Source organism: Mustela erminea, chromosome 13 (assembly GCF_009829155.1).
Source record: "Mustela erminea isolate mMusErm1 chromosome 13, mMusErm1.Pri, whole genome shotgun sequence".
Taxonomy (NCBI): domain Eukaryota; kingdom Metazoa; phylum Chordata; class Mammalia; order Carnivora; family Mustelidae; genus Mustela; species Mustela erminea.
Genome location: NC_045626.1, coordinates 87,349,529 through 87,373,815, shown reverse-complemented (window position 1 = coordinate 87,373,815; position 24,287 = coordinate 87,349,529). Strand labels below are relative to the sequence as shown.

Genomic DNA, 24,287 nt, shown 5'->3' with positions numbered 1-24,287 from the left:
GGAGAGGCCTGGCCAGCGTCTGAGTGAGCACCACAAATCCCTCTGCCCTTGTTTTCTGGGTCCTGAATTTATAGCCAGAAAAAGAGAAGGAAGCAGAAACCCAGTCCCCCTCTTTAAACACTCTCCCAGCTTTTTCTGTGGATAGGATGCAGCCTTGGTGGGAGAGGGGAGGGAAGCCAGACTTCGGCTCAGCATTAAGACCAGAACAGACACTGCCCAGTAGAAGAACTGTGTGGTAGTGAACTCCCCGTCACTTGTAGGGCTCACATCCCACAGTGGGGGTGGTGGAGGGACGTTCTGTGCCAAGTCGGGGAGAGGGAGGGGGAGGGCTGGTCTGGCAGAGCTGAGGCTCTGTGACCACCTGATGGCTCTGAATGGGTCCTGTGCAGTGGGCTAGAAAATCCGGCACAAAGGTACAGGGTGATACTCCCATCACATGGATGAGTTTTGGAAAACCGAGGCCCCGGGAGAGGAGAACTGCTCTCACGGGGTGTCACGTAACTGGTGGAGTTGGAGTTGGCCGGTCCAGCCAGCTTTTGCTGTGTAATTCTGTGCCTTGTGACCAGGAAGGGGGCGGTCAGAGAGGTTCCGGGTTAGGGCCTGAGGTCGCCCTTGTGGAACCTTCTAGAAAGCCCAGCCAGCCCCAGCAGTATGGCAGACCCCTCCAGGGGGCGGGCAGCAAGTGCCTTGCTGCATCCAGGCAGAGATGAACCCTGGGCAGCTGGGGCCGAAGGGGGCCTTCGTCCAGGGCCATGGCGGCTCCCTGCCCACCTGGCTCTGGGGCTGAGCGGTGGGATGGGGTCCAGGGCCACAAAGGCCGCTCCTTCCGCCCTGCCCACCTCTGAGGTCTACATCCCCACCTCTGTCCTGGGAACTCAGGTCCAAAGAAGGCCAGTGACTTGTCCAAGGACACCCAGGAGTGGGCGGGACTGGCTCTTCACCCTGCACCACCCTGTTGCTGGCCAAGGCCGCTGCAGGTCACCCGTGGGTCTGAAGGGAAAGGGCACGTCGCTCCGAGATGAGGGCCACAGGTCCCCCTGTTGCTCGCCCCCTGGCCACCTCCTCTCTGCCACCTGCTGCTCCTGCTGCCTTGCTTCTAATCCTTCTCTCGCTTCCTTCCAGCCTTACACACCTCTGGGAGCGAGGTGCCCAGAGGGGAATGCAGTGGCCCAGGTACGAGTGTGGCCGGCTGGCCTGGCGGCGGTGGTGGGGGAGGTCTGGGTAGGGCTGTGCTGGAATCAGGGGCATCCTGAGGGCACCTGTCCTCAGCGAGGGGCCCACTTCCGTGAGCATGCCTCTGTGAGTGCCAACATTTGTGCTGCTGCTGCCTCTGTCCGCCTTCCCTGTGCGGTGTCTGTTCCCCATGCTGTTCCCTGTCTCACGCTTGCAGATCTGTACACTCGGCTTCACCGTTGGGTTGATTTTCCCCAGTATTCTCGTCTGTGACTTGCACCATGTTTGATTTCCCAACAGCAAGTGCAGGGCTTTTCACTTTGTCCCCATTTTACACAAAATGGGGGAAATTGAGACCCAGAGAAGTGACAGGAGTGTTTTTAAGGCTGAAGAGCCAGGTGGGAGGCTAGCTGCCCTTACCTGTCATCCGGACGCACGTTCAGTCACTCGCACGTTCAGTCACTCGGTTACCACTTCCCTGTGCACCTGCCAGGTGCGGGGCCGTGTGGGCCTCCGGAGGGGGATGCCGCCGGACGGGACGCTTTCCCCTTGGGCTGTTCAGAGTTTGCCGACACCCTGGCTTACTCCCCCTGTGAGCCAGGATCTGCTTGCCCACTCTGCAGATGAGGAGAGCAAGGCCCAAAGGGAACCTGTGTTTCCACGGCTGGGCTTCTGGCTTGGGCACAGCCAGCTCTGGAGCTTAGATGAGAGCCCTGGCCACATAGGGGTGCCAGTGACCCCAGGGGCTGGAAGTCAGTGAGGTGGCTGGGCACCAGGGCCAGCATGGGGAGCAGGTGGCGGGGGGAGGGCAGGGCCCTAGGACCGGGGAGGGGCCGGCTGCCCATGTGTGTGGGAGCCTCAGGGCCATTGGGGTGTCCGGCTGTGGGGCCACTCAGGGCATCCTGAATTTGGGCCCCGGAGCTGGGATGGGCAGGTCCAGGTCTATGCCTGAGCGCCCCCGGCACCACTCACCCTGCCCCTCTCTCCCCCTCACAGCCGCAGTCAACAACAGCTCTGACACCGAGAGCATCCCCTCCCCCCGCACCGAGGCCGCCAAGGACACGGGGCAGAATGGGCCCAAGCCCCCGCCTGGCCCGGGCCCCGACGTGCCACCCCCTGAGCCACCCACCCCTCCGCCAGAGGACGCGCTGACCGCCCCCGAGCCCACCCCGGCCCCCGAAGCCGCCCGCCCGCCCACGCCCCCGCCAGCACCTGTGTCGCCCACCGCACCCCCTCCTGTGGTCCCCAAGGAGGAGAAGGAGGAGGAAGATGCCGCGGCCACGCTGGCGGTGGCGGAGGAGGAGCAGAAGCCCCCTGCGGCCCAAGAGCTGGCTGTGGACGTGGGCAAGACAGAAGAGCCCGGCGAGGTGCCCCCCACGGAGCCCGTCAAGAGCGAGTGCAAAGAGGAGGCCGCGGAGGAGGGGCCCGACAAGGGCAAGGCGGGCGCCGAGGCCAGTGCCGAGGCCGCGCCCGAGGGGGCCCTCAAAGTGGAGAAGAAGGAGGGCGGCGGCCCCGGGGTCAAAGCTCCCACGGCCAAGGGTGCGGCAGCCCCCCAGGACAGCGACTCCAGTGCCACCTGCAGCGCAGACGAGGTGGACGAGCCCGAGGGAGGCGACAAGAACAGGTGAGTGGGCGGAGCGGGTGGTAGCTTCGTCCTCGGCAGCCGGCACCGGGCAGCGGCGCAGCAGCCGACTGGGCGCCCGCCCTCGCCCTGGGAGTGTGGCTGGACGCGGAAGGGCGCAGCCGGCGGACCGGTCTGCAAGGGGCGCATGCCAGGCAGCGGGGTTGGCTCCCTGGGGCCGTGGCACGAAGCCCTCCAGACCGGGTGGCTGCAGGTGTGCGGGTGTGGCGGGGTCCCTGCCCCCCGGCCCCGAAGGCTCTTACTCCTCTGTCTTCACGCGGCATTTTCCTGTGTGACCCCGAGCCCAGAGTTCTTTTTCTCATGAGGACTCCGTCACTGGATTCGGCTCCACCCTGATGATCCCATCTTAACTTGATCACGTCTGTAAAGAGCCCGTTTCCAAATTAGGTCACGTTCATGGGTCCCGGGCTGTTTGGGCTTGAGCACGTTCGAGGGCTCGGGGGGCGGTGGGGGCCACAGTTCTATCCTTAACAAGGCAGGAACAGCAGGTGCCAAGGCCCGGGGGCGGGAGACAGCCTGTGTGATTCAAGCGGAGTCCTGTAGCCGCTGAGGGTGAGCAGGCCGGGCTAGGTTGGGGCTGCAGTCCGTTCTCAGGGGAGTGCCCCGCTCAGCTGGGTGTGACTTGGGCTCAGAAAGCAGCTGGCGGCCAACGCGGGGACGTCAGTGGGGGTCAGAGAGGCACCGGGAGATAGCTGTCGTGTCCCTGCAGACAGTGGTGCGGGCCTGCCCGTGGCTGCTTGTGGAGCACACTGCTGAGACCCCTGGGGACTCGTGTCTTCTCCGCCAAGGGTCCGGGTGCTGGAACTGGGAGGCCACTGTCCTGGCTCAAGTTGACTGAGCCATTGGGGCTGCTCTCGGGGCTGGCCTGGGGGGACCCCCGTGCCGTCCTGTTTGGGTGCCCCCATCTCTGAGCTGTGTTCCTCCCTTTCTTACCTTTGTCTTTGCTCCTGGGGTGAGGTGCCCAACCCCACCTCCTACCCGAGCCCCTGGAGCATTGGATTTTGACTGACGGTTGAGGCCCCTAAAACTCCTGGCCAGAACCAAAGCTCATACCCCTGAGTTGGGGCTGGCTGAGGGCAGAGGTGCAGAGACCCGCTCCCACCCACATCTGGACGCTGGAGGAATGTTTTCTAGTGAGGCAGGCGGGTCGTTTTTATTTTGACTAAAAACAGTGCGGTCTGTTGTCTCTCCTCTCCTGTCTCGGAAAAGTTCTGGGCAGAGTGAGAGGGAGGAAAATCTGACTTTCAAATAGCAGAGTTCACTCCAGAGCCTTTCCTCTGCCCCGTGATTCACCTTGGGGCATGTTAAAACGGCAAGTTCTAGAACATTTCATGTGAAAGTTGGATTCATCCAGAGCTCTTTGGGTCTTCCTCCACAAAAGGAAGTGAGCCGTGTTTTGTGTGTCTGGGGTTCCCTGGGCGCCCCTGCTGGCAGAAGCCTCACCCCGTCATGTCAGAGGTAGCCTGCTGGGTGGCTCCGTGACCAGCAAAGGCCCGGCCACAGGCTTCTGAGGGCTCGGGGGGTCCTGAGCTCCTTGCCTTTGGGAACAGTACGCACGGGGGCCCGATCCTCCGGGAAGGGCCCCCGGCCAGGGACCGGCTGCTCTGCTCATTCTTTGTGCCTGGGGAATGGGGTCAGGGCGGGCGGCTCCCCACCCTGCTCCTGCTGGCCGCAGGGACGGAGTCATGGAAACGGGTTTCTGCTCCTAGCGGGAAGAGCACTGAGCTCATGGGGCAACCATGCTGATAAGCAGCCTCCTGGGTTCACATGGCCTCTGCCCAAGACTGGGGAGTGGGGAAGGCTGAGCTGAGCCCCGCTAGCCCCCGGGATCCCTCCGGCCAGGCCTGAAGCCCCAAAGGCTACTTGCAGCCTCCCTCTCTCCCCCAACAGCCCCACCCAGGGACGTGTCCTTTCCTCCCCCAGCTGGATCTGGCTCTATCCACTCTTCCTGCCTGAACGTCCAGCATTCGATCCCTGGGGAGCAGCGGCCCTGGGCTGGGAGTCAGGACACCTGGTCTGTCACGCCCTGTGTGACCGAGGCTGGTCCCCCGCCCTCGGAGCCAGGCTGGACTTGGGCCAGCTTGCTGACCTCTTCATGGCTGGCCGCCTGCCACCCCCTCTCCCCCCCAGCCACAGCCGCGCAGGCAAGATGCGTCAGAGCAGGCCCTGGCAGCCAGGGCCTCCCGGAAGGGCTGGCGGGACGGGTGGGCCCCTGCACGACCCCGGGGCCTGGCCGGCCGCCCACCACCCTCCTTCCCACTGGGCAGCCCCGCTGTGGTGAGCTGGGCGTCCCTGGACGGGCCCAGGGTGTATCTCGTTGCAGCCCCCGCTGACGACCTTTGGAGAGAGAAATCGTATTCTGCTTTGACTCTCCATCACCTTCTGCCAGGCAGCTCTGCTTGGGAGTTTTCTTGGCTGACGACCAGAGATGGTGGCTTTGATGGCTAAGCCTTGAGCTCGCCTGGCCTCCTCTGTCCCATTTTCCAGAGAGGGTGCCTGGGCACTTTCTGGCAGGGCCGAGACCCCAGAAAGCCCCTTTCCCTGGGCCTCTGTATTCTCTGAGATGGGTGTGGGGTCCCCACTTTCAGGCTTCCCGTGAGCATAATGGACGTCACAGCATAAACTGCAGCCTGGGGCCAGGCCCACACATGCTAGGTGCTCCGTGAATGGTTAGCTGCCTGCGGAGCTGCTTTAGGAACACTGGAGGTTTGCTCCGAGAGTGGGCTGGAGTGTGGCTTCTTCCCCTGTGCCCTGGAAATTCTGAAAGAACCCCAGCAGCACTTTCCCTTTTATTTCTTTATTCCGTAAATGATTGACTGGGCACCGGTGTTTGCCAGGGGCCCTTCTACGTGCGAGGGATGCTGGGAGCAGAACAGATGAGCCCTGATCCCATTGGGATCCCAATGGGAACATAACTGGGTGATGGGAAGAGTACAGGCACCAGGCAGGGGCCATGCAGGGGGCAGTCAGGGAGGCCTCTCTGAGGAGGTGGCATGGGAGGGTCATCAGAGCCTATAGTGGGAGATGTGGGAGGAGCAACCGGTGCAAAGGCCCTGTGGCTGCATGAGCTAATGTTCAGTGGAAGGCAAAGAGGCCTGTGGCAGAGCAGAACGAGGGAGAGGGCAGGAGAGGAGGTGACAGGTGGGCCGGGACCTGGCCTCACAGGAGCAGCAGAACCATGTCTATGCAGACACGGTTCATAACCAGCCTTCCCTCACGAGCCTCCAGCCCCATGCGTGGCAGCGAGGATGATCGGAGCCTGATGATCATAGGGAAGCCAAGGGAGGTGCTTAGCAGAGAGGGTGTCCAGACCCAGGGCGTCCCCAGTCCCCCATTGCCCATCCCTCTCCCCCAGCCCTGGCCCTCCAGTGTGGGAAGAAAACCCGCAGTGATGCGAAGATCACCTGACCCGCTCAGTCCCAGGTGCTGCTGTCCGTGCTTCCTGTGCTGCCCCTTGTTCCACCCACAGAACTGTGCTGGGAGGGCAGGGCTGGCTGTGCTCATGCCCATTTTACAGATGGGGAAACGGAGGCACAGTGGTTCTGTCCTATAGCTGAAGGTGGGCTCTGAACTGGGAGCCTGAGCCCTGAGCCGCTCCCAGCCGCCCTGCCAGCTTCCCCTCTCCTCCTGGGTCACATGCCTGGTGCCAGGCTCCGAGAGCCCCTCCCCCCTCCCCCCGGGACTCCAGAGAGGAAAATAAAAGCGGCTGTCTTCCAAGAAAACAAAGGAAAGAGCACAGAGGCAGGGCCGCCCCTGAGGAGGGCTCCTGGAGGCAGCGCTCACCCGCTGTGGGGGCCGGAATGAGGGAAGTTGGGAGTCCTGCTCCTTTCAGGGTTCCAGTCGCTGAGGCTGGTCAAGGACTTGAACCCAGACCCTTGCTCTTGGAAGCTGGTCTCTTACAGCAAGTGGGCAGGTGGGCATCAGGAGGCCTCCCGTGAACCGAGCTCCTGCCTCCCTCCGTGGGACACTCAGGGAGGAGGAGTGCGGGTCTCTGGGTGTGCCCCAAATGGGGGCCTGCTGAGAGCGTGTGAGGGGCAGTCCCTGCTGCCCTGCTCTCTAATGGGACTGGTCCCTCCCTGGGCGAGGAGCTGTGGGGAAACCGAGGCAGGACCCGGGCCCAAGGGGAAGGCCCTAGTTCCCTGGCAAAGACTTCGCTTTCTATGTGTTATAAGGAAATGTTCCTTTTTAACTTTAATACTTGTGTCTTGTCGTAGTTTTGTATTTCTGAACACCCGTAAAATACGGCATATCGTCGTTCATGGAGGCAGTACAGTTAATCAAACTCCTGGTTTCCTGGCTAGCGTATAGTACGTTCTTTATTTCCATCTTTCACCGACGATACAATCCAGCCACACAGCGTACGGGGGAGTGGATGTTAATCTGTCCCCAGAGGTGTGCCGCCATCACTGCCATTGAACTCTGGGGTGCTTCTCCGGCACCCCAGAAAGAAACCCCGAGCCCTTCAGCGTCACTCCTTGTTCCGCCCCCAGCCCCCGGCCTCCGCCTGCCTCTCTTCTGTCTGTGGATTCTCGCCTTCTGGACGGTTCCTATTAGTGGCTCCCCTCACAGCGCGTGGCCCGTCACGTCTGGCTTCTCTCAGTCGGCCTCTGGCTCTCGGGATCCGTCCACGTTGTAGCGGGGGTCCTGCTTCTTCCTCGGTATGGCTGGATCGCAGTCCGTTGTGTGGACAGACCCCGTTTGGGGGTACTTGCGTGGTTTGCACCTGTTGGCTGTGGCGATGGTGCTGTTGGGATCTCTGTGAACAGGCTGTTCTCGTGGGCCTGTGTTCTCCGTTCTCTTGGGCGAACCCCCAGGAGCCGGATGGCCGGGTCGGGTGATGATTGCGTTCCGCCTCTAGAGGAACGGCTGGACTGCTTCCAAAGCACGCTCGTTTTAAAATTAACGTTTACAAGTGTGGGTCGGTTTAAAAGGGTGCTGGGAGGCAGAGGGGAGGGGAGGCCGGGCATGGCGTATGCGTTGAGGCAGGTGGCGAGCGTGAGGACAGCTGGTGGCATCTCTGCTTAGGCCTGTTAGGGTGCCTGGGCCCCGGGGCCCGAGTGCAGGAGAGCAGGGAGGGTCGGCAGCTACAGGAAAGGCCCCAGAGCTGGGGAGCAGAGGGTGAGCAGGGTCTGGGGAGGTGCAGAGGTGAGGGCGGGAGAGAGGGCGAGCAGGTGGGGAGGACCATGGAGGCCAGCTGAGCATGGAGAAGTCAGGACGACCTTCCTCTGCGCCTCAGGCAGCCCCAGCAGGCGTCGCCGTGTCTGTGTCTGCTCAGCCGAGCGTGTGGCAGATGTGGGGAGGATTCAGGTAACCGCAGGACAGCCTGTCATGGCCACGGCTTTGTGGCCGCGCCACCGAGAGCAGAGGGCACCTAGGCCCCAAGTCAGGAGTCTGCCCGGCTCCATCTGCAGAAGGAGGCACGGGTTCCTCATCGCTGGGGGTCTGGCAGCAGCTGCGGGGGTGCGGACAGGTGTGGGCCCTGTCCTGGTTAGCACGGCTCTCGCCTGGAAGGCAGTGGCTGTGGCTTACAGTCTGCACGGGGCATCACCTGGTGCGATCGCCGAGCACAGTGGGGACTGTGCCCACAGGATCCTCCGGCTCTGGGGACCTGGCCTTAGCTTTGCCCTCTGGGTGAATCCCAGCCCGTGGCCGATGCCCTGGTGCACCCTGTTGGGTCATCTGCTGTGGCGTCCTGCAGGCTGAGACCGGATGCCGGGCCCCTGGGCACAGCGCTGGGTCTGCTGTGTGTTCAGCAAGTGCAGGTGGCAGGAGAGAGTCAGCAGCTGGGCAGGAACCTGGCCGCCCTGGTGGGTGGACAAGGGTTTGAGGCTGCAGCAGACCGAGCTCCCACCTTGAAGACTTCATGCCAACTGGGGGGCCAGACGGGGTTTGTGGCAGGTTGCTGTGCCCAGTACTTTGGGAGTTCCTAGAAATCCCTGAAGACTTCCTGAAGGAGGTGACATCTGTGAACCCTTCAGGAGCCCCACCCCACAGGGCAGGCTCTGCCCAGGTGCCTCAGACACTGCAGCCCTACATTGGAGGGACCCTGCCCCTGGCATCCACTCTCAGGTGCCCAGTTCTGTCTGTCCGCAGCAGGTGGACGTAAGCTCGCTTTGGGGAATGAAGCATTTACAGGCCGGGTTCAGCTCAGGGCTACACTTCTGGCCGGCGTAGACCGTGTACCAGCTGAGCAGCTGCGGTCTACTTGCTCTTAGCTCTTCGGTCAACGTGAGGTTGCAGCTGGTGGAGATTTCTAGTTGCGTGGGTAGTTTCCCCAGCTCCTGTCCTCCAGGGAGCGGGGTCCACTCCGCTCCATGCCCTGGCGCCCAAGCCTCTCACATGTGCGCAATGCCACACGCTCGCCGAGCCCTCATCCAGTGGATTCTTCCGCGTTCCTACAGCTTCCGAAAGGCCGCGCGTGCCTCGGGCCCTGCGCTGGGCTTCCCTGGGACTCGGCTTGCCTCGGGCTGTCTCAGGCGAGTGTTTGATCCCGGCCTGGGTCTCCAGGCCTGGAGAACGGAGGGAGGAGTCGTCTGTCCCCGCTCGCCACCCGCAGAGTCCTGGTGGGTCTCCTGGGCCGGGTGGCCCTGGACACGTGCCTCACTCCTAGCGGCGCCTCCAGCCCCCGTTGTGCAGGGCTGGAGCCAGGAGAGCCAGCTGTGAGCCCCCCGGGCTGACGCTCGTCTCTCCCTCAGGCTGCTGTCACCACGGCCCAGCCTCCTCACCCCCACCGGCGACACCAGGGCCAACGCCTCACCCCAGAAGCCTCTGGACCTGAAGCAGCTGAAGCAGCGGGCGGCCGCCATACCCCCCATTGTGAGTGCCCAGGCGCCCCCTCTCGCACCCCGGGACTCCTGCCAACGAAGGCCGCGGCCGCCGTGCCCCCCCCCCCCTTCACCTCTGCTTCGGGAAGGCAGTGGATCAGGGCAGGCGCGCAGCCCCTAGGGGCGGGGGGGCAACACCTGCAGCCTCATTCCTCCCAGCCCTTCCCAGCAGCCTCCTGTTTCCTGGAGAAATCCCCATGGAGATGAGGCGGGAACTGCTCCAGGGAGCCGGGTGGGGCTGTGCGCAATGAGGGAGCTCGCGGCCTGCAGGGCTGCCTTCTGCCCTCCTGGCCCGGCGCCCCTGCAGGCCTTTGGGCCTAGAGTGGCCGTACCCACGAGGCTCCCCCACCCCCCCTGGGGGTCTTCCAGAGCTCCCCCAGACCAGGGACGGCAGGTCCCAGCACCCTGGGGAGAAGGCCTCACTCTAAACAGGAGGCCCTTGGGGGAGGCTCCCCAGAAGAATCTCCAGGCCCTTTGGGGGAGCCCTTTCTTCACCACGGCCCAGCCGCTGCCAACCACCCCTCTCTGAACAAGTGTGCCTGGGCTTCCCCAAGTGCAGCGGGGGGCTGTGGGCTGAGGGGCTCTGAGCTGACCGGGGCTTTCGGAGTGAGGCGTACAGGGCGGCCCGGGCTACACTGCTGGCTCCCCAGGGCTGGGTGCAGTCCCGTTTGTCAATCCTGATCTCTCTGAGACCCACAGAGACTCAGGGCCCAGGCATGGGCTCCCCACTGGGTAGCTGAGGATGTGCGAAAACCTGCTCTCCTGTCCCTGAGCTGTGTGCCCTTGGGCACCTCACTGCCTTGGCTCTCAGGCCGGCTTCTCATGCTTAGGGGGCCCGGAAGGCTGTTCCTCAGCTCTGTGGCCCCTGGACAGCCTGTGAAGCTATGTACCTCCCCCTGCTTCTCTCAGCAGGTCAGCAAAGTCCATGAGCCCCCCCGGGAGGACGCAGCTCCCCCCGCCCCGCCGCCTCCACAGCCCCTGCAGCCGGAGAACGACACCCCCCAGCAGCCCAGCAGCAGCCCTCGAGGGAAAAGCAGGAGCCCTGCACCACCTGCCGACAAAGAGGGTGAGTAGGGGGCCCCGAAGGGGTGAGGGGCAGGAGTGTCTATGCAGCTGCTGCAGACGCCGAGCAGAGTGGCAGAGTGGGCCGGCCCGAGGGGTCAGACGGGACAGCAGGGCACGGCAGGGACCGGGGCGAATCAGAGGACCCCTGCTCTCTCTGAGGTAGGCCCATCCTGGCTTTCAGCCAAGTCACCCCGCAGCGGAACGGCCCCTGTTGTGCTTCCGGGGAAGCCAGAAATCCACGTTTTCACCTGAGGGGCCGTTTCTCAACGTTGGCAACTTAAAAACATTTTCAGAGCATTGTGTATGCGCATCAGCGCGTCTGTGGCTCAGCCTGAGACTCCCCGTGGTTCAACCCACTTGTGAGCTCCCAGAACCATGGACAAGCCTTGGCGCCCAGCTGGCAGCAGCTCTGGGACCTGGGCAGGAAGCACTGCTCCCTGCAGTGCTCAGTCTGACCTTATTCCAGCCCCAGGTCGCTGGGTTCACTGGGGTGCCCGCGGGGGTGATTCTCTGAGCAGCTGCCCAGGGCATGCTTTATTGTCGCCACGTGAAGCTCAAGGTCAGGGGACAGGCAAGGTGTGGTTTCTTGTTCTCTGGATTGTCTGCCTCTGCCTCACGTTCCCTGCTGGACCCGAGAAGTTCCAGGCCTGCGTCCCCAGAGGGGCCCCCTCCCCAGGGCAGCCCGGCACACCGCACCTGCTGTGTTCATCACAAGCGATGGGCAGCGGCCCTCTGGAGACTTCCCCGTGCTGGGCCGGCCTACGCGTCTGCCAGCCACTCTCAGCATCGGAGGGCAGCGGGACCCCCGCCCACCCTCCCTGAGCAGCACAGTACAGGGGTGGGCTCTGGGGACCAGTGCCGCCTGCACCGTCTTGGATAGAGCAGCCCTTCTCTGGAAAGCCAGGCTGGCCCTGGGCCACAGGCCTCCTCGGGGGTGGTGCTGCTTGCCCGAGGACAAAGAACAGGGCTGTCCCTGAAGGAGGACGGCTGCATGCTTCCCACAAGTGGCACGGGCCTGCCAGACATTCCCTGTTTAATCATCCTGCCCCCTCACCTCCCTGCGGCCGCTCCCACCTGCCGCAGGAAGTCTCAGATGCCACCCGTAGGGGCAGGCCTACATCCCGGCCCGCACACGGGCTGGCTTTGGCCCCTGGACCAGGACATGTGTAGAACACCTGTGATGCTCTCGTGCTGGGCTAGGGCCTGGGAGTGCAGCAGTGAGCAGGACGAAGTCCTTGAGTCAGGGAACTCTTCATGTGACTGAGAAGGACCCTAAGCCAGAGCATGCGCATAAGAAAGCAGGATGACGTTAGGTTAGTTCGCACAGTTGAAGAGCAAAGCAGGGTGAAGAGAGGCTCAGAGGAGCTGTCTCTGTGGAGATGATGACTCAGTCACGGGAAGATCTGGTGAAGAACTTTCCAAACAGCGGAAAGAGCATGTGCAAAGGCCCTGGGGTAGTTTGATGTGTTTGGGGGGTTGCCAGAAGGTCGCTGTGGCTGGGGAGAGGGTAGGATAGAGAATCAGAGAGAGAAATGGTGCATGATTGCTTAGGGCCTTGTAGGCCGTGGTACCATGTGGATATTGTCTCAGGTATGGAAGAAGCCTTTTCAGGAGGAGCCTTGATGTGTTTGTCTTGTGGCAGAGAATCTAATTCCAATTTGGAAAGATCTCTCTCTCTCTCTCTCTCCAGTCATTGTTGAGGAGTAAGGGCTTCAGGGAGTTGTGGGCAGATGGAGGAGGCCACAGTGCCATTCCTGACCACCGTGGTGCCAGCCTGGACGGCGTGGTGACTGTGAGGTGGGGAGGAAGGGGGTGCGTGAGGAGTTTGCATCAGAGGCAGAGCCAGGGGGACCTGCTGACAAACTCGAGGCAGGGTGAGGCCGGGCTGGCTCTCTGCTCTCAGGACCCGGCTGGCCCCCCTACTGGGGCCAGGACAGCCCGTGACGGGGGTGGGATTCACCGGGCAAGAGCAGGTTCTGGCTCCGGCTTTGGGGCATCAGCCCAGGGGTTGGCTGTGCGGTGCTGTCAGGGGCCCAAGCAGCTCCAGCCGTGTCCGACCTGAGCAGGGCTGTGCTTGCGGTCCGTGGGTGGCTGGGCACCACACAGGGCTCGCCAGGGCCTGCTGGGACAGGTCATAGACCCTGTCCTGGAAGGGAGGAAGCCAACACCAGTGGTTTCTGAGTCCGGCCTTGGGCTGTGCTGTTTCCTGGAACGGCCGCCCGCCGCAGACGGTGCACCGGGCGGCGGGCACTGCGTGCTTTTCTTGTGGGCACACGTGGGAACCTGACATCCAGCACTACCTCGCTGGTCTTGCGGGAGCCTTCCCTGCTGCCTGGCTCCTGCAGGGAGTAGCTCAGCCAAGCCGGTCCCTCAGCCCCCCTGGGGACAGCTGGAGGAACAGGTTGTCTCTACAGGCTCTCGGCCTCCTGCCCAGCCTGGCCCAACCCCAGATTTCCCTTCCAGCCCCGGAGCCCACCCCCGCCCACCGCAGCCTGAGTGGGGCTGCAGCACACAGACTGGATAGCCGGACAAGCCCAGGCCCGGTGGGGGGATTCCCTGCCCCGTGACCCTCTCCTGCGGGCTGCCCACTTCAGCAGGGCACAGGTTCGGGGGGACCTCGGTCTCTTCTGGGTGGGGGGAGAGAATCTGGAGCACGCACGCCCCCCCGGCCACCGGCTGTGCCCACAGCAGGCATCACTAATCGATGCTAACACTTGGCTGCCGTAGCTCCGGGGGCTGTCAGAGCTTCCCTCTGTCATCTGGAGGTGGCCCAAGAGATGACACCTGCCTGCTATTCTTGTCCCAGGGCCTAGAGAGTTCTGGCGTTTCCAAGTTGTGCCTCCTGCCCAACTTCTCAGCCAGTTCTCTCTCTTGGGACTGGTCTTCCAGCCAGTTCTCAAGGGAGAGGTTCCGAGCTGGAGGCCGATTTCAGTAGAGTGGGAGGTGGGCAGGAGAACAGCATGACGACAGACCCGAGCCCCTGGCCTTTGGCCCTGGCCACAGGGTGTCCTGCAGGCCTGAGAATCTGGGGCCACCTGTTGTTCACCCTCCTGCGGGCAGAGCGCCCAGGGAAGGCTCGGACGGCAGCCTGTAGCCTGACTGCCTGGGCTCCAGGCTCCCTCCCTTGCCCGCCTTTGTGGGCCTTCAACCGGGTGACTTCCCCTCTGCTGGCCTCAGTTTTCCCATCTGAAAAACGGGGATGGCAGCAGTGCCGCTCCAGGTGCAGCGAGGATGAGCAAGTTGGCACCTGTGCCCTTGGGAAGTGCCAGTCTGTGGGCGGCCTGGGTAGGGGACGGCGCTACCCTGCCGCTGTGTGATCTGAGCTGCACAGGCCGGCGAGCAGTCAGGTCCTGACTGAGCCAGGTACTTGCTGGTGACCTTAGAGCGTGCCACCGTGTGTCTGTACCTCCGTTTCCCCCTCCGTACGGCAGCGCTGGCAGCAGTCTGTTTCACACGAGCTTACTAAGGAGCCTCCTGGGGTCCGTGCCCATGGGGGGCGCTTAGCACAGTGCCCGGCCCATCGTCCCTGTCCGACAGACGGCTGCCTTGAGGGTGGTTCTCCCGAGCGTCTGGACCTCCGGCCACCCCTCCCTCCGGCCAGGGCATACGGATCATAGCAAGGCTTCCTCGCTGTGCAGAGGCCAACCAGCTTTTTCTAGAAAGAGCCAGACAGTAAATACTGCAGACTTTGTGGACCAGCCATTCTCTGCGGCCGCTGCTCAGCTCTGCCGTAGACAAGTCCATGGGCGGTGGGCCCCATGCCTCCAGTTGCCAACCGCTGCGTTGAAGCTCTGTCCAGGCGCCTTGCTTGCCTGGCACCCTGGGACTTAGAAGCTCCCTAGGATCATGAGGGCTCAGGGCTCAGGGTGGGTCCAGCTCCCAACACAGACCCCTATTCCTGTTGGCCGGGACCCCATGCTTGCCCAAGGCCAGTGCTGTGGGCACAGGAGGGCCTTGTTTGAGCAGGCATGGCAGGGCCACTGCGTGCCTGAGGAGGGCCAAGTTTGGCTGACTGCCCTCCCTCGTCCCCTCAGCAGAGAAGCCCGTGTTCTTCCCGGCCTTTGCCCCCGAGGGCCAGAAGCTGCCCACGGAGCCCCCGTGCTGGACGTCAGGGCTGCCTTTCCCTGTGGCCCCTCGTGAGGTGATCAAGGCCTCCCCGCATGCCCCTGACCCCTCGGCCTTCTCCTACGCCCCACCTGGTGAGTAGCTTGGCCCAAGCTTGGGCTCCTCAGGCGCCACGCTGGGTCACTGGGTGCCAGCTCCTTGCAGTGGTTTGGAGCCGTGTGCAGAAGGAGCTTCGAGTCCGCTGGGACCCAGCGGGAGGGAGGGTCTGGTCAGTGAAAGGAGAGGAGGTCTACGGAGAGTTGGGAAATGGGCACGAGTAAGATCAGGGCCGCTGGCACTAGGGAGTCATAGGAGGTGCTCGTGCTGGGGAGGGGCAGCTCTAGAGTGGGGGCTGTGTTCCACCAGTGGCTTAGAGCTGGAGGAGGGACAGGCGGAAAGAAAAGCCTGGGGAGACCACAAGCACCAGGTCAGGTGAACCAGAAGGCCCACGTCAGAGGTTAAGACTTGATTCTGGAAGCACTGGGGAGCCATGGAAGGTTCCAGCGTGGTGGGGAGGATGTGAGCCCATAGACTTATTAGAAAGATCCTTCGGTCCCTGTGAGGGGGATGGGCTGTCACTGGGGGGAGGGGAGGTTTGGGTAAAGTTGCAACGGGGGAGACCAGGGTCTGGGCCCGAGGGGGGGGCGGGGCTGGGCCAGGGGCTGGGCTGTGACCGGAGGAGGGAGCTTCCCTGAGGTGTGACATCTGAACTGAGGACACAGGGGCTCATCAGGACAGAGACGGGAGGAGCAGCAGGGGCACGTGTGGACAGGGAGGTGCCTGGGGTAGGGGCATTTGGGCCACGGCCACTGCTGGGGCCCTGTGGTGGACAGATGTGTGCCCTGCAGGTCACCCACTGCCCCTGGGCCTCCACGACAGTGTCCGGCCCGTGCTGCCGCGCCCACCCACCATCTCCAACCCTCCGCCCCTCATCTCCTCCACTAAGCACCCCAGCGTCCTCGAGAGGCAAATGAGTGCCATCTCCCAGGTGAGGCGGGAACGGAGAACAGCTCCTTCCTCTTCTGAGGGATCAGTCTTTCCATCTGTAAAGTGGGGACATCGGGAGCTGGGTGGGAGCTGGGTACCCAAGGGGCTAGGGTCATCTCTCTGCACGGCAGTGCTGGGGCCTCAGCTGGGCTCGAGCTTGTCCCAGGCACTCGGGACCTTGGGCCTCTGGGGCAGTCAAGAGCAGGGGCTCCGCAACCAGATTGTGTGGCCTTGGGGAAGTTGCCTGCGCTTTCTGTGCCTCGGTTTCCCCTCTGTGAAATTGAAGATTGAATGCACTAGACACGTAGCACATGGTGAGCCTGTCTGTGACTCCCTGCCCCTTGGCCTCCCCGACCCCACCCACCTGTGTGGCAAGGGACGGTGGCAAGGGGTCTGCTCCGTCCCAGCCCCTGTGGGTGCACCGTTCCCTTGAAACCATACCAGGTCACGACAGCCACTTCCCAGGCGAGGGGACTGAGGTCAGGAGAACCAGGGACTTGTCCGTGGTCACTCGGACTTGAGGCCCAGCGCCCCAACCTGCATGTGATCTCCTCTTGGGCTTCCGTCGAAGGGGATGTCAGGGCACTCTGGCTGGGCTTGGACATGGGGCAGAGGAACTGTGAGGCCCCTTTGACCCCATGACCTCTGTCCCTCACAGGGAATGTCGGTGCAGCTCCACGTCCCATACTCGGAGCACGCCAAGGCCCCTGTGGGCCCCATCACCATGGGGCTGCCCCTCGCCATGGACCCCAAGAAGCTGGGTAAGGATCGCGCTCCCCTTCCTGGATGGCCCAGGCTTGGCTCTGGGGGTCCGTGTTGGGGGCATGAGGGAAAGCCGCTTGGCCGCTGGAACCATGGCCTGAACTTGAGAGCAGGGGGGGCAGTCCCAAATTCCTGGCTGTTCTGGAGCTCAGCCCCTGGGCAGGATTAGGTGGGGGCCCTCCCTCCGAGCCCGTATCGCACGGGCGCGTGGCTCACTGCTCTCGCCCATCCCCAGCGCCCTACAGCGGAGTGAAGCAGGAGCAGCTGTCCCCGCGGGGCCAGGCTGGACCACCAGAGAGCCTGGGGGTGCCCACAGCCCAGGAGACGTCCGTACTGAGAGGTACGAGGGTGTGAGGGGTGGGCATGGGGCCCGGGGTCTGTCCTGCACCCCCAGCGGCTGCCCCTCCGCTCTTTGGAGGAGGGTCGAGGCAGGAACGGGATCTTTTATCCAAAATCTGCTGAGCCTCATTCTCTCCCAGAGGGTCCCAAAGCCCCTCTTTATAACGGTTTGCCTCTTGAGGGGCAGGGGGTGCTTTGTGTTGAGACAGCAAGGGCCTCGCAGGTCAGCGGGAGCACAGTCCCCTGGGAAGGGGCTGCAGACAACCTGTACTCCTGTGTCTTGTGTCTTTTAGGGACGTCCCTTGGCTCGGTTCCAGGAGGAAGCATCACGAAGGGGATCCCCGGCACGCGGGTGCCTTCCGAGAGTCCCATCACGTACCGTGGCTCCATCACCCACGTAGGTGTCCTGGGGCCCCGCCTGCCAGGGGAGGGTTGGGGGAGGACCGGCGGGCCGCGGCTCCGGATGCGGCTCTGACCGCAGGCAGAGTGGAGGGCCAGCCATCTGTTCCCTCCGGCGTCCCTGCGCGGCACCAGTCGTGCTGGATGGGGTGGCGATTTGCCTCCTGGTCATTTATCTTGTCTGCTTGGGGCCAGGCACGTTAGGTGCTGAGCGGTGTCCAAAACTCGCCCGTCCCCGGGAGCCGGCGGGGTAGCCGCAGCAGGCAGCCCAAGAGTCACAGACCCCGCAGAGCTGAGCCGATGGCCTCAGAGCATCCAGTGCTTCGGATGGAGTAAAGCACTGATTAAGGACACCTGGGGCTGCCCAGGCTAGTGTGGGAGACTGCTTGGGGGTGAACCCCGCAGGATTCTCGGGGAACAGCATTCCCAGTTTGGGAAACAGCACCTGCGAGCATCTCTGACACGTGCAAGGGGCAGCCAAGGGTTGCAGTGCCTGGAGCAGGGGTGGGGCTCCGTGGGCCAGGTCGTGGGGTGTCCTCTGCACTCGGGCGCAGCCGGCCCCCACCCCTGTGGCTCCTTGCGTGCCGTCCTCATCCTCCCTGGTTTGGACTTTGGTCCCAGAAAACAAAGAGGTTTCCTCTTACGCCGGCCTTGACCGTGTGGTGTCGGCCACTGAAGGGCTGGGGTCCGGCATCGTAGCTGCATTCGCCTCCGCAGCTGGGCATGTGGGATGACATCGTCCCCTCCCCGGCTTTGCGGGGAGCCGATCCAGAGGCCCCCTGGTGTCAGGGAGGGGGGATCAGTTCTCTACGTGACTGAGGTCTGGGGCTCCCCGCACATCTGGGGCTCGTTGAGCCCTCTCCTCCCTGGCCAGCGAGCGTGAAGTGTGGCTGCATCACCTCCTCCTGGGGCCCCAGGCTTGCTCTTCTTCCCTCCACCGAGCTTCAGACAGGACACGTTAGTTCCACGGGCCCAGCACGGGTTGGGGCTGTCGCAGCTCGTTTGATAGATAAGACGACCGAAGCTCAGAGGGCAGACTTGAGACCACGTAGCTAGTGAGTCGTGGACCCAGAGTCCTGTGCCCAGCTGCGTCGGGCTCTAGAACACCGTGCCGGAGAACGGGGAGCCAGAACGCACCGGTGTGCGTGCCCGGGAGCCCAGGCACCGACACGCTCGCACACAGAGACACTCGCGCAGATGTAATGCAGACACGCTCACAGACACAGGGCGTAGGGACAGACAGACACGGACCTCGGCAGTCACGCTCTCAGGGCACACCGTGCCCCCGCCCACACGCATGTTCACGGCAGAGCGTCAGGCCATAGGCTGGCCCGCGGTGAGCTGTTTCCGACCCCAGTGGCCTCAGATCACACCACAGAGGGGAAAGCTGCGGATTTTGAAATAACAGGCTTTTGGAGGCGGCTTTGCAGAGTGCAAAGAACAAGGAACCTGGGGCAAAAGCCAGGCCAGGGTGTTCAGGTCCCTGCTGGGACACACACTTAAGCGGGGGGGCGGTCTCTCTCGTACAAGTTCCTGCTCAGTCTTTCTGTGGCGTCACTGTTGATCGAAGGTTGACATCTGCAGTTCCTGGGCACCCGTCCGCGCCGGGTTTCCAGGCAACCGTGACCCACACAGTCTCAGTCCCTCACACCCCTTCGATGGTCTTTGGCAGAGGGCGGCAGCTGCCGGAATGCATGAGAGGCAGACTTTCCCACAGCCTCGCTGCCGGCAGTGACGAAATCATGCCCAGACCACACGCACACATCCGTGAACCCAGCGGGCTCTCGAGGAAGCCCCAACACGCCGTGCTCCTGGGTGCTCCCACCCACCCTGGGAGGGAAGGTCTGTGGGGCCCGTGCCCTGAGGCTTCAGGGCCCTCGTCCTTGAGACAAGGCTCAGGCCAACAGTCTCTACGCTTGCACGATTCTGTCCAGTGTATTGTCCCCAAGGGCAGGGTCACGGCCCGTCAGGGTTTCCGGCCTCTGTTTGTGGCGTAGAGGAAAGCCCCTGTAAACAGCGTGGCTCGAGGACATCGACCGCTTTCAGTCCCAGCAGGAGAGCCCCTTCCTGTCTCCCACTGTGCTCTTCGATGAGCCGCTGCTTTCCTAGGACGGACCCAGTTCCGCCAGCACCGAGCCCTGGCTCGCAGCGGCCCTGGTGTCAGCGGTCTCGGGGAGGATGTCCCTGCCGTGTGCTCCCACCTGTCCCCGGACCGCCACCACCCAGTGAGGCGCGTTGCTGCTACACTGTGTGCAGAGGTAGCTCAGGTAGCTCTCAGACCGCTGCTCGAGCGTCTGCTACAAGAAGTCGGAGGAGCCTGTCTGCATTCGGTGTCTTGTTGTCCGTCTCCTTGCGAGTCTGGATCTGCAGTTAAAGGCGGTTGCCAGCTGTTGCTCTTACTCCAGTGGGGGGGTTTCTCAGCAGAGGACCTCCCACGGGGAGACTCACTGGTCCGGGGCCCGGCACACAGAGGGACCCCCATGTCTGTCTGTGTTGACGGGTTATGGAATATAGACAGCTTGACTTGGGGACAGCCTGTCTATGCCAAGTGCCTTTGAGAATTCTAGATGCCGGGGTTATCTGCATTTTGTAGATGGATGGATGTATAGGCTCAGAGAGGCCATGTGACTTGACAGACGTCACACAGCAACTCGCTGGTAAAGCTCTTCTTCGCCGTCCTGCAGTCTGACTCCAGACTCATATTCCGGTCCCCACACTCATGTTCATGGAAGCTGCCCAAGGCAGGATGCTACTCCACATGGCTGTCTTCTCTGTCCTTGAATACCTCCCCTAACGGGGAGCTCACTCTCTCAAAGGTAGTGGTTCTCTGTTGTGGGCAGTTTTGCCTCCTCAGGGACTTGGGGCAATGTCTAGGGACATCTTTGATCGTTGCACCTTGGAGAAGGGGGAAGATGGGGGGGCACAGTGCAGCTCTGGCATCCAGGGGGGCCCAGGACGGCACCCACCGCAAGGAAGCAATTGGCCCCCCGTGACATGGTGCCAAGGTTGAGAACCCCTGGTTTTGGGAAACGGGAGTGCATGGGATCCATTCCTTGGCACAGCATGGGGGTCATGTCTCAGCACCCCTATCCGCTGACTGTCAACAGTTAAACGTTGGGGCTCGGAGAAGGTGACCCCACATGGGACCAGCTGGAACGCAGACTCCAGAGGTGGACTTCCTCGGTCCCAGTCCCAGCTGCGCCCCTGGATGAAGTCAGATCGAACACGCCATGCCTCAGTCTCCCCCTCTGAAACAGACATGGCGATAGCACCTAAATGAGAGAATGTATATAAGGGGCTCTTGCGGTTCCTGCTACACCGTGGGCGTCTGTGAGCCGTGGCCCGGTGTTCCGTGGCCCAGTGTTCATGTGGCTGCGTACTGCTGGCTGTCTCCCACTTTGAAGCAGCGCATGGGTGAACGCACGAGCACACGTGTGCGTGTGCGGAGGCGGAGGGACCCGTGTAGGTCTGCTGGTCACGCCCGCGTCATGCCTGGTGAGCGCGAGGGGGGTCCCCGAGTGGAGCCTGCTGGGCTCACCCCCTCTGCGCCTGCAGGGCACTCCGGCCGACGTCCTCTACAAAGGCACCATCACCAGGATCATCGGCGAGGACAGTCCCAGCCGCCTGGACCGCAGCCGGGAGGACAGCCTGCCCAAGGGCCACGTCATCTACGAGGGCAAGAAAGGCCACGTCCTGTCCTACGAGGGTGAGTGCTGTCGCTAGCGGCCTCGCGGGGCTCGCGGCGGCCTTCCTCCTCCTCGTCCGCGGGGGTCTTCCATGCCCAGGAAAGAATCTTTATGTGGAGGGTTGATGGCACAGGAGAAAAGTTGACCCTATCCCCATGGGGTACTTAGGGGGAGCGCGGTGAGGAAGCCCCCCCGAGAGCTCTCAGGACACCCACGCAAGATGCACACAGGAGGTACCTGTGAACTCTGAGTCCTGGAAACCCACTCCTCCAGTGTGGCTTGTCCACCAGACTCCAGGCTTTGGTGTGTCTGGAGATGGTCAAGAGAGAAGGGTCCAGAAAAACACGGTCAGGGTAAAAGGCAGCCAGATGTCCGTGGAAAACCCATCTGGAGAGTTTGTGCCCCTCCTGTTGGCCGGAGTGGTCAAGAACCAGGGCAAAGCGTTTTATCCCTATTTTGTGGCCGTACGGGGATACCCAGTGTCCCTCTATGTGGCCACCCTAGTGGCCCCTTGAGAGACAGGGAGGCTTGGGATCGGGGAGGAGGATGTCTGGCCCGTGGAGGTGGCTGCACAGGGAGCGAGGTCTGGGTGACTGCATGAAGCCCAACCAGAGAGGTGGTGAGCTCCCTGTCCCTGCAGGTATGTAAGCCAGCAGCAAGGAAGTGTTGGCCCACCCTGCTGGACACAGGGGGCACTGAGGCCCAGCACTCCCGGCAAACGCTGTGCTCTCGTTGGTAGCCTATAGGAGGCCACCAGGGTGTGATGACCGTAGTGACCCTCCCCCTGCCTCTCGCCCCCTCTCCCCTCCTGCATTCAGGGGCCACAGCCAAGGACCCCCGCACAGAGGGCACTGAGGGAGGACAGAGCCGGGATGTGAGCTCCTCTCGGGGGCTGGCCCTCCAGGGCCCCGTGCCGCCTCTCCTCTGCTGAGCGGGCACCTTTTCTCCTCTCTGTCCGCCTCTGCCCGCGCCCCCTGCCCCTCGGCCCTGGGGAGTGGTCGTGGTACCATGGAGCTGAGGGACAGGCCAGGGGCTGCATCTTGGACACCAGGCTCGGCACGTGGCCGAAGGGCCTGCAGTCGAGGTGCATAGGGAGGGTGAGCACAGCCTCACCTCAGGTGTCCGCACCCACTGTGAGCCCCCGTGCTTCTCGAGCTCTCGTCTGGAGGGGCCGTTTGCACCAGGCTTCCCGTCTCCCCCGTGCTTCCCGGTTAGGGGGCAGCAGGGGCGGGGCAGGCAGTGGGTGTGGGGGGCCCTGGCAGCCCGGACAGTGGCACTTGTCGCCCTGTACGGATGGGAGCCCCCCGGCTGGATTTCCCATCTCTCCGTATGCGTGTATATATACACGTATGTATAGTCGTTTGTCCGTTTTGATCTGAAATCTCCGTGTTTAAACGTCAGCGATTAGTCTTAAGAACAGTTGAGAGCCACAATGCGGTGTGTATGGAGGCCCCCGCTTTGTAGCCTGTGGAGTGCATCGTGCGACGTAACAAGGGGGAGAACCTGTTGTCTTCCAGGGCAGGACGGGGGCCGTGGGGAGCTTGCATCTGCCGCTCTGGGCGGGGACAGGCGCCTGGGGAGCCCCAGCCTGCTGGCCAAGGTGGCCTTCAGACCCTCAGCCTGTCTGGGAGACCAGGGTGCTCAGCCCAGGGTTCCTCCTGGCTCGGTGAGGTCACATCCGCCATGCACAGCACCCTCCCCCGACGTGGACTTGTTACAGCGAACACACGTGTGTGCACACGTACGCGCGTGGACACAGACCGGCACGGGGCCCGTTTGTGCACCTGGCCTCAGTCTCTTCTTAGTGGCCAGGCCCGTGTGTGTAGCACGCACGTGCACACACTCACACCCAGATGGTGGTGCACACGCCGTACCTTCCCGCTCCCCTGCTCATGCCCACGTGTGCACTGATGTTCGTGTCACAAACGGGCACCCGTGTGAGGCCGTGTCTGCACAGGCTCGTATGGCCGTGTGTGTGGTAAGAAGCGCACACCTGCTGATGGGGTGTTGGGGTTCAGGACATAGGACGCTTTTGTGTCTTAAATCCCCTAGCCTGGCGAGAGGGGCCCCGGCTGACTTGCAGGCTGCGGGTTCCCTCAGGAGGGCCCAGCCGTGCCCTGCGACAGGCCCTGTTGACTCCTGTCCCGGGTCCCCAGCGGCTTTGCTGGGACCGCGCCCCGTGCACTAGACCGCCACCCTCACCACAAGCACGGTCTGGTTTCCAGGAGGCATGTCGGTGTCCCAGTGCCCCAAGGAGGACGGCAGGGGCAGTTCAGGACCTCCACACGAGACAACTGCCCCCAAGCGCACCTATGACATGATGGAGGGCCGCGTCAGCAGAGCCGTCTCCTCGGCGGGCATCGAAGGTGGGCGTCCTGCCCGGCTCCCTGCCCCAGCAGACACAGAACCCCAGCGGGCCTGGGACCTGCCCTGGGGTGGCTTAGTGGCTTAGAGTGGCAAAGAGAGAGAGTTTGTCTCTGCCCCGCCTGGAGGGAGGTGGTGGGATGGTTCGCCTGATTTTCCAGATAGGTAAACTGAGGCTAGGCTTTGCTGAGGCTCCCTCTAGAGGCAGCGCCCGGCCCGGGAGAGGGGACGCTGCTTGCTGAATCTCATGCTGCCCCACTGCCACTGTCTTGGGGACGGCTGTCTTGGGGATGGCTGGCCGGAGGGACCCATGCTGGGAAGAGGTGGCTCTGACCCCAGCTCCTGTCCCTGCCTGAGGCTGGCTGGGGGACCCTCGTAACCATGATGTTCTTGCCCCTCCCCCAGGTCTCATGGGCCGCGCCATCCCGCCTGAGCGACACAGCCCCCACCACCTCAAAGAGCAGCACCACATCCGAGGGTCCATCACACAAGGTGCCCCCCGCCCCCCACCGTCCTTGTGGCGGCCGCAGCCAGTGGGGGGGGGGGTCATGCCAGCATGGCGGGGGACACGTGTCCGTGGCCCGTGTGGGCGCAGGTTGAAATGCAGAGAAACAGAAGGGGAGCGCGGGGTGCTGCCCTTCGGCCTGCCCTGCACAGGCATGGTTCCGAGCATCTGTCCTGGTCTCGGCACTGGCCCCGCTGCTCGTCCCGTCGCCGGATGTGGGACCCGCAGTATCACAGTAACGGTGCTGTTACCGCAGCCCCCAAACATGGCTTGGCTGCTCGGTAGCGAGGCAGCGACTGTGGGAACCCTGTGGGGCTTTCTGTCCGGTGCACCTCACTGGGTGTGCGTCCAGTCACTGGTCCCGTTTTACACGTGACGGGACTGAGGCTCGGAGGGGTGTCGTCGTGGGCTGGGGGTCCCACAGCGGGTGGAGATGT

At 63.2% G+C, this 24,287-nt stretch overlaps 1 protein-coding gene across 21 annotated transcripts in view; it reads left to right on the top strand.

Annotated features, from left to right (window-relative positions):
- The window catches only part of NCOR2 (nuclear receptor corepressor 2), a 204,884-nt gene that overhangs the window by 161,703 nt on the left and 18,894 nt on the right, over positions 1–24,287 (top strand). For 12 of the 21 annotated variants that reach the window (XM_032310357.1, XM_032310352.1, XM_032310367.1 and 9 more), the window contains 12 exons: positions 1,123–1,173; positions 2,170–2,797; positions 9,511–9,631; positions 10,549–10,705; positions 14,739–14,903; positions 15,657–15,796; positions 16,454–16,556; positions 16,793–16,897; positions 17,190–17,293; positions 20,851–21,001; positions 23,207–23,347; positions 23,751–23,837. In XM_032310357.1, the coding sequence (XP_032166248.1) occupies positions 1,123–1,173; positions 2,170–2,797; positions 9,511–9,631; positions 10,549–10,705; positions 14,739–14,903; positions 15,657–15,796; positions 16,454–16,556; positions 16,793–16,897; positions 17,190–17,293; positions 20,851–21,001; positions 23,207–23,347; positions 23,751–23,837 (1,953 nt within the window). The remainder of the gene's footprint in view (positions 1–1,122; positions 1,174–2,169; positions 2,798–9,510; positions 9,632–10,548; positions 10,706–14,738; positions 14,904–15,656; positions 15,797–16,453; positions 16,557–16,792; positions 16,898–17,189; positions 17,294–20,850; positions 21,002–23,206; positions 23,348–23,750; positions 23,838–24,287) is intronic. The other 9 variants (XM_032310361.1, XM_032310370.1, XM_032310372.1 and 6 more) reach the window with 3 other exon arrangements.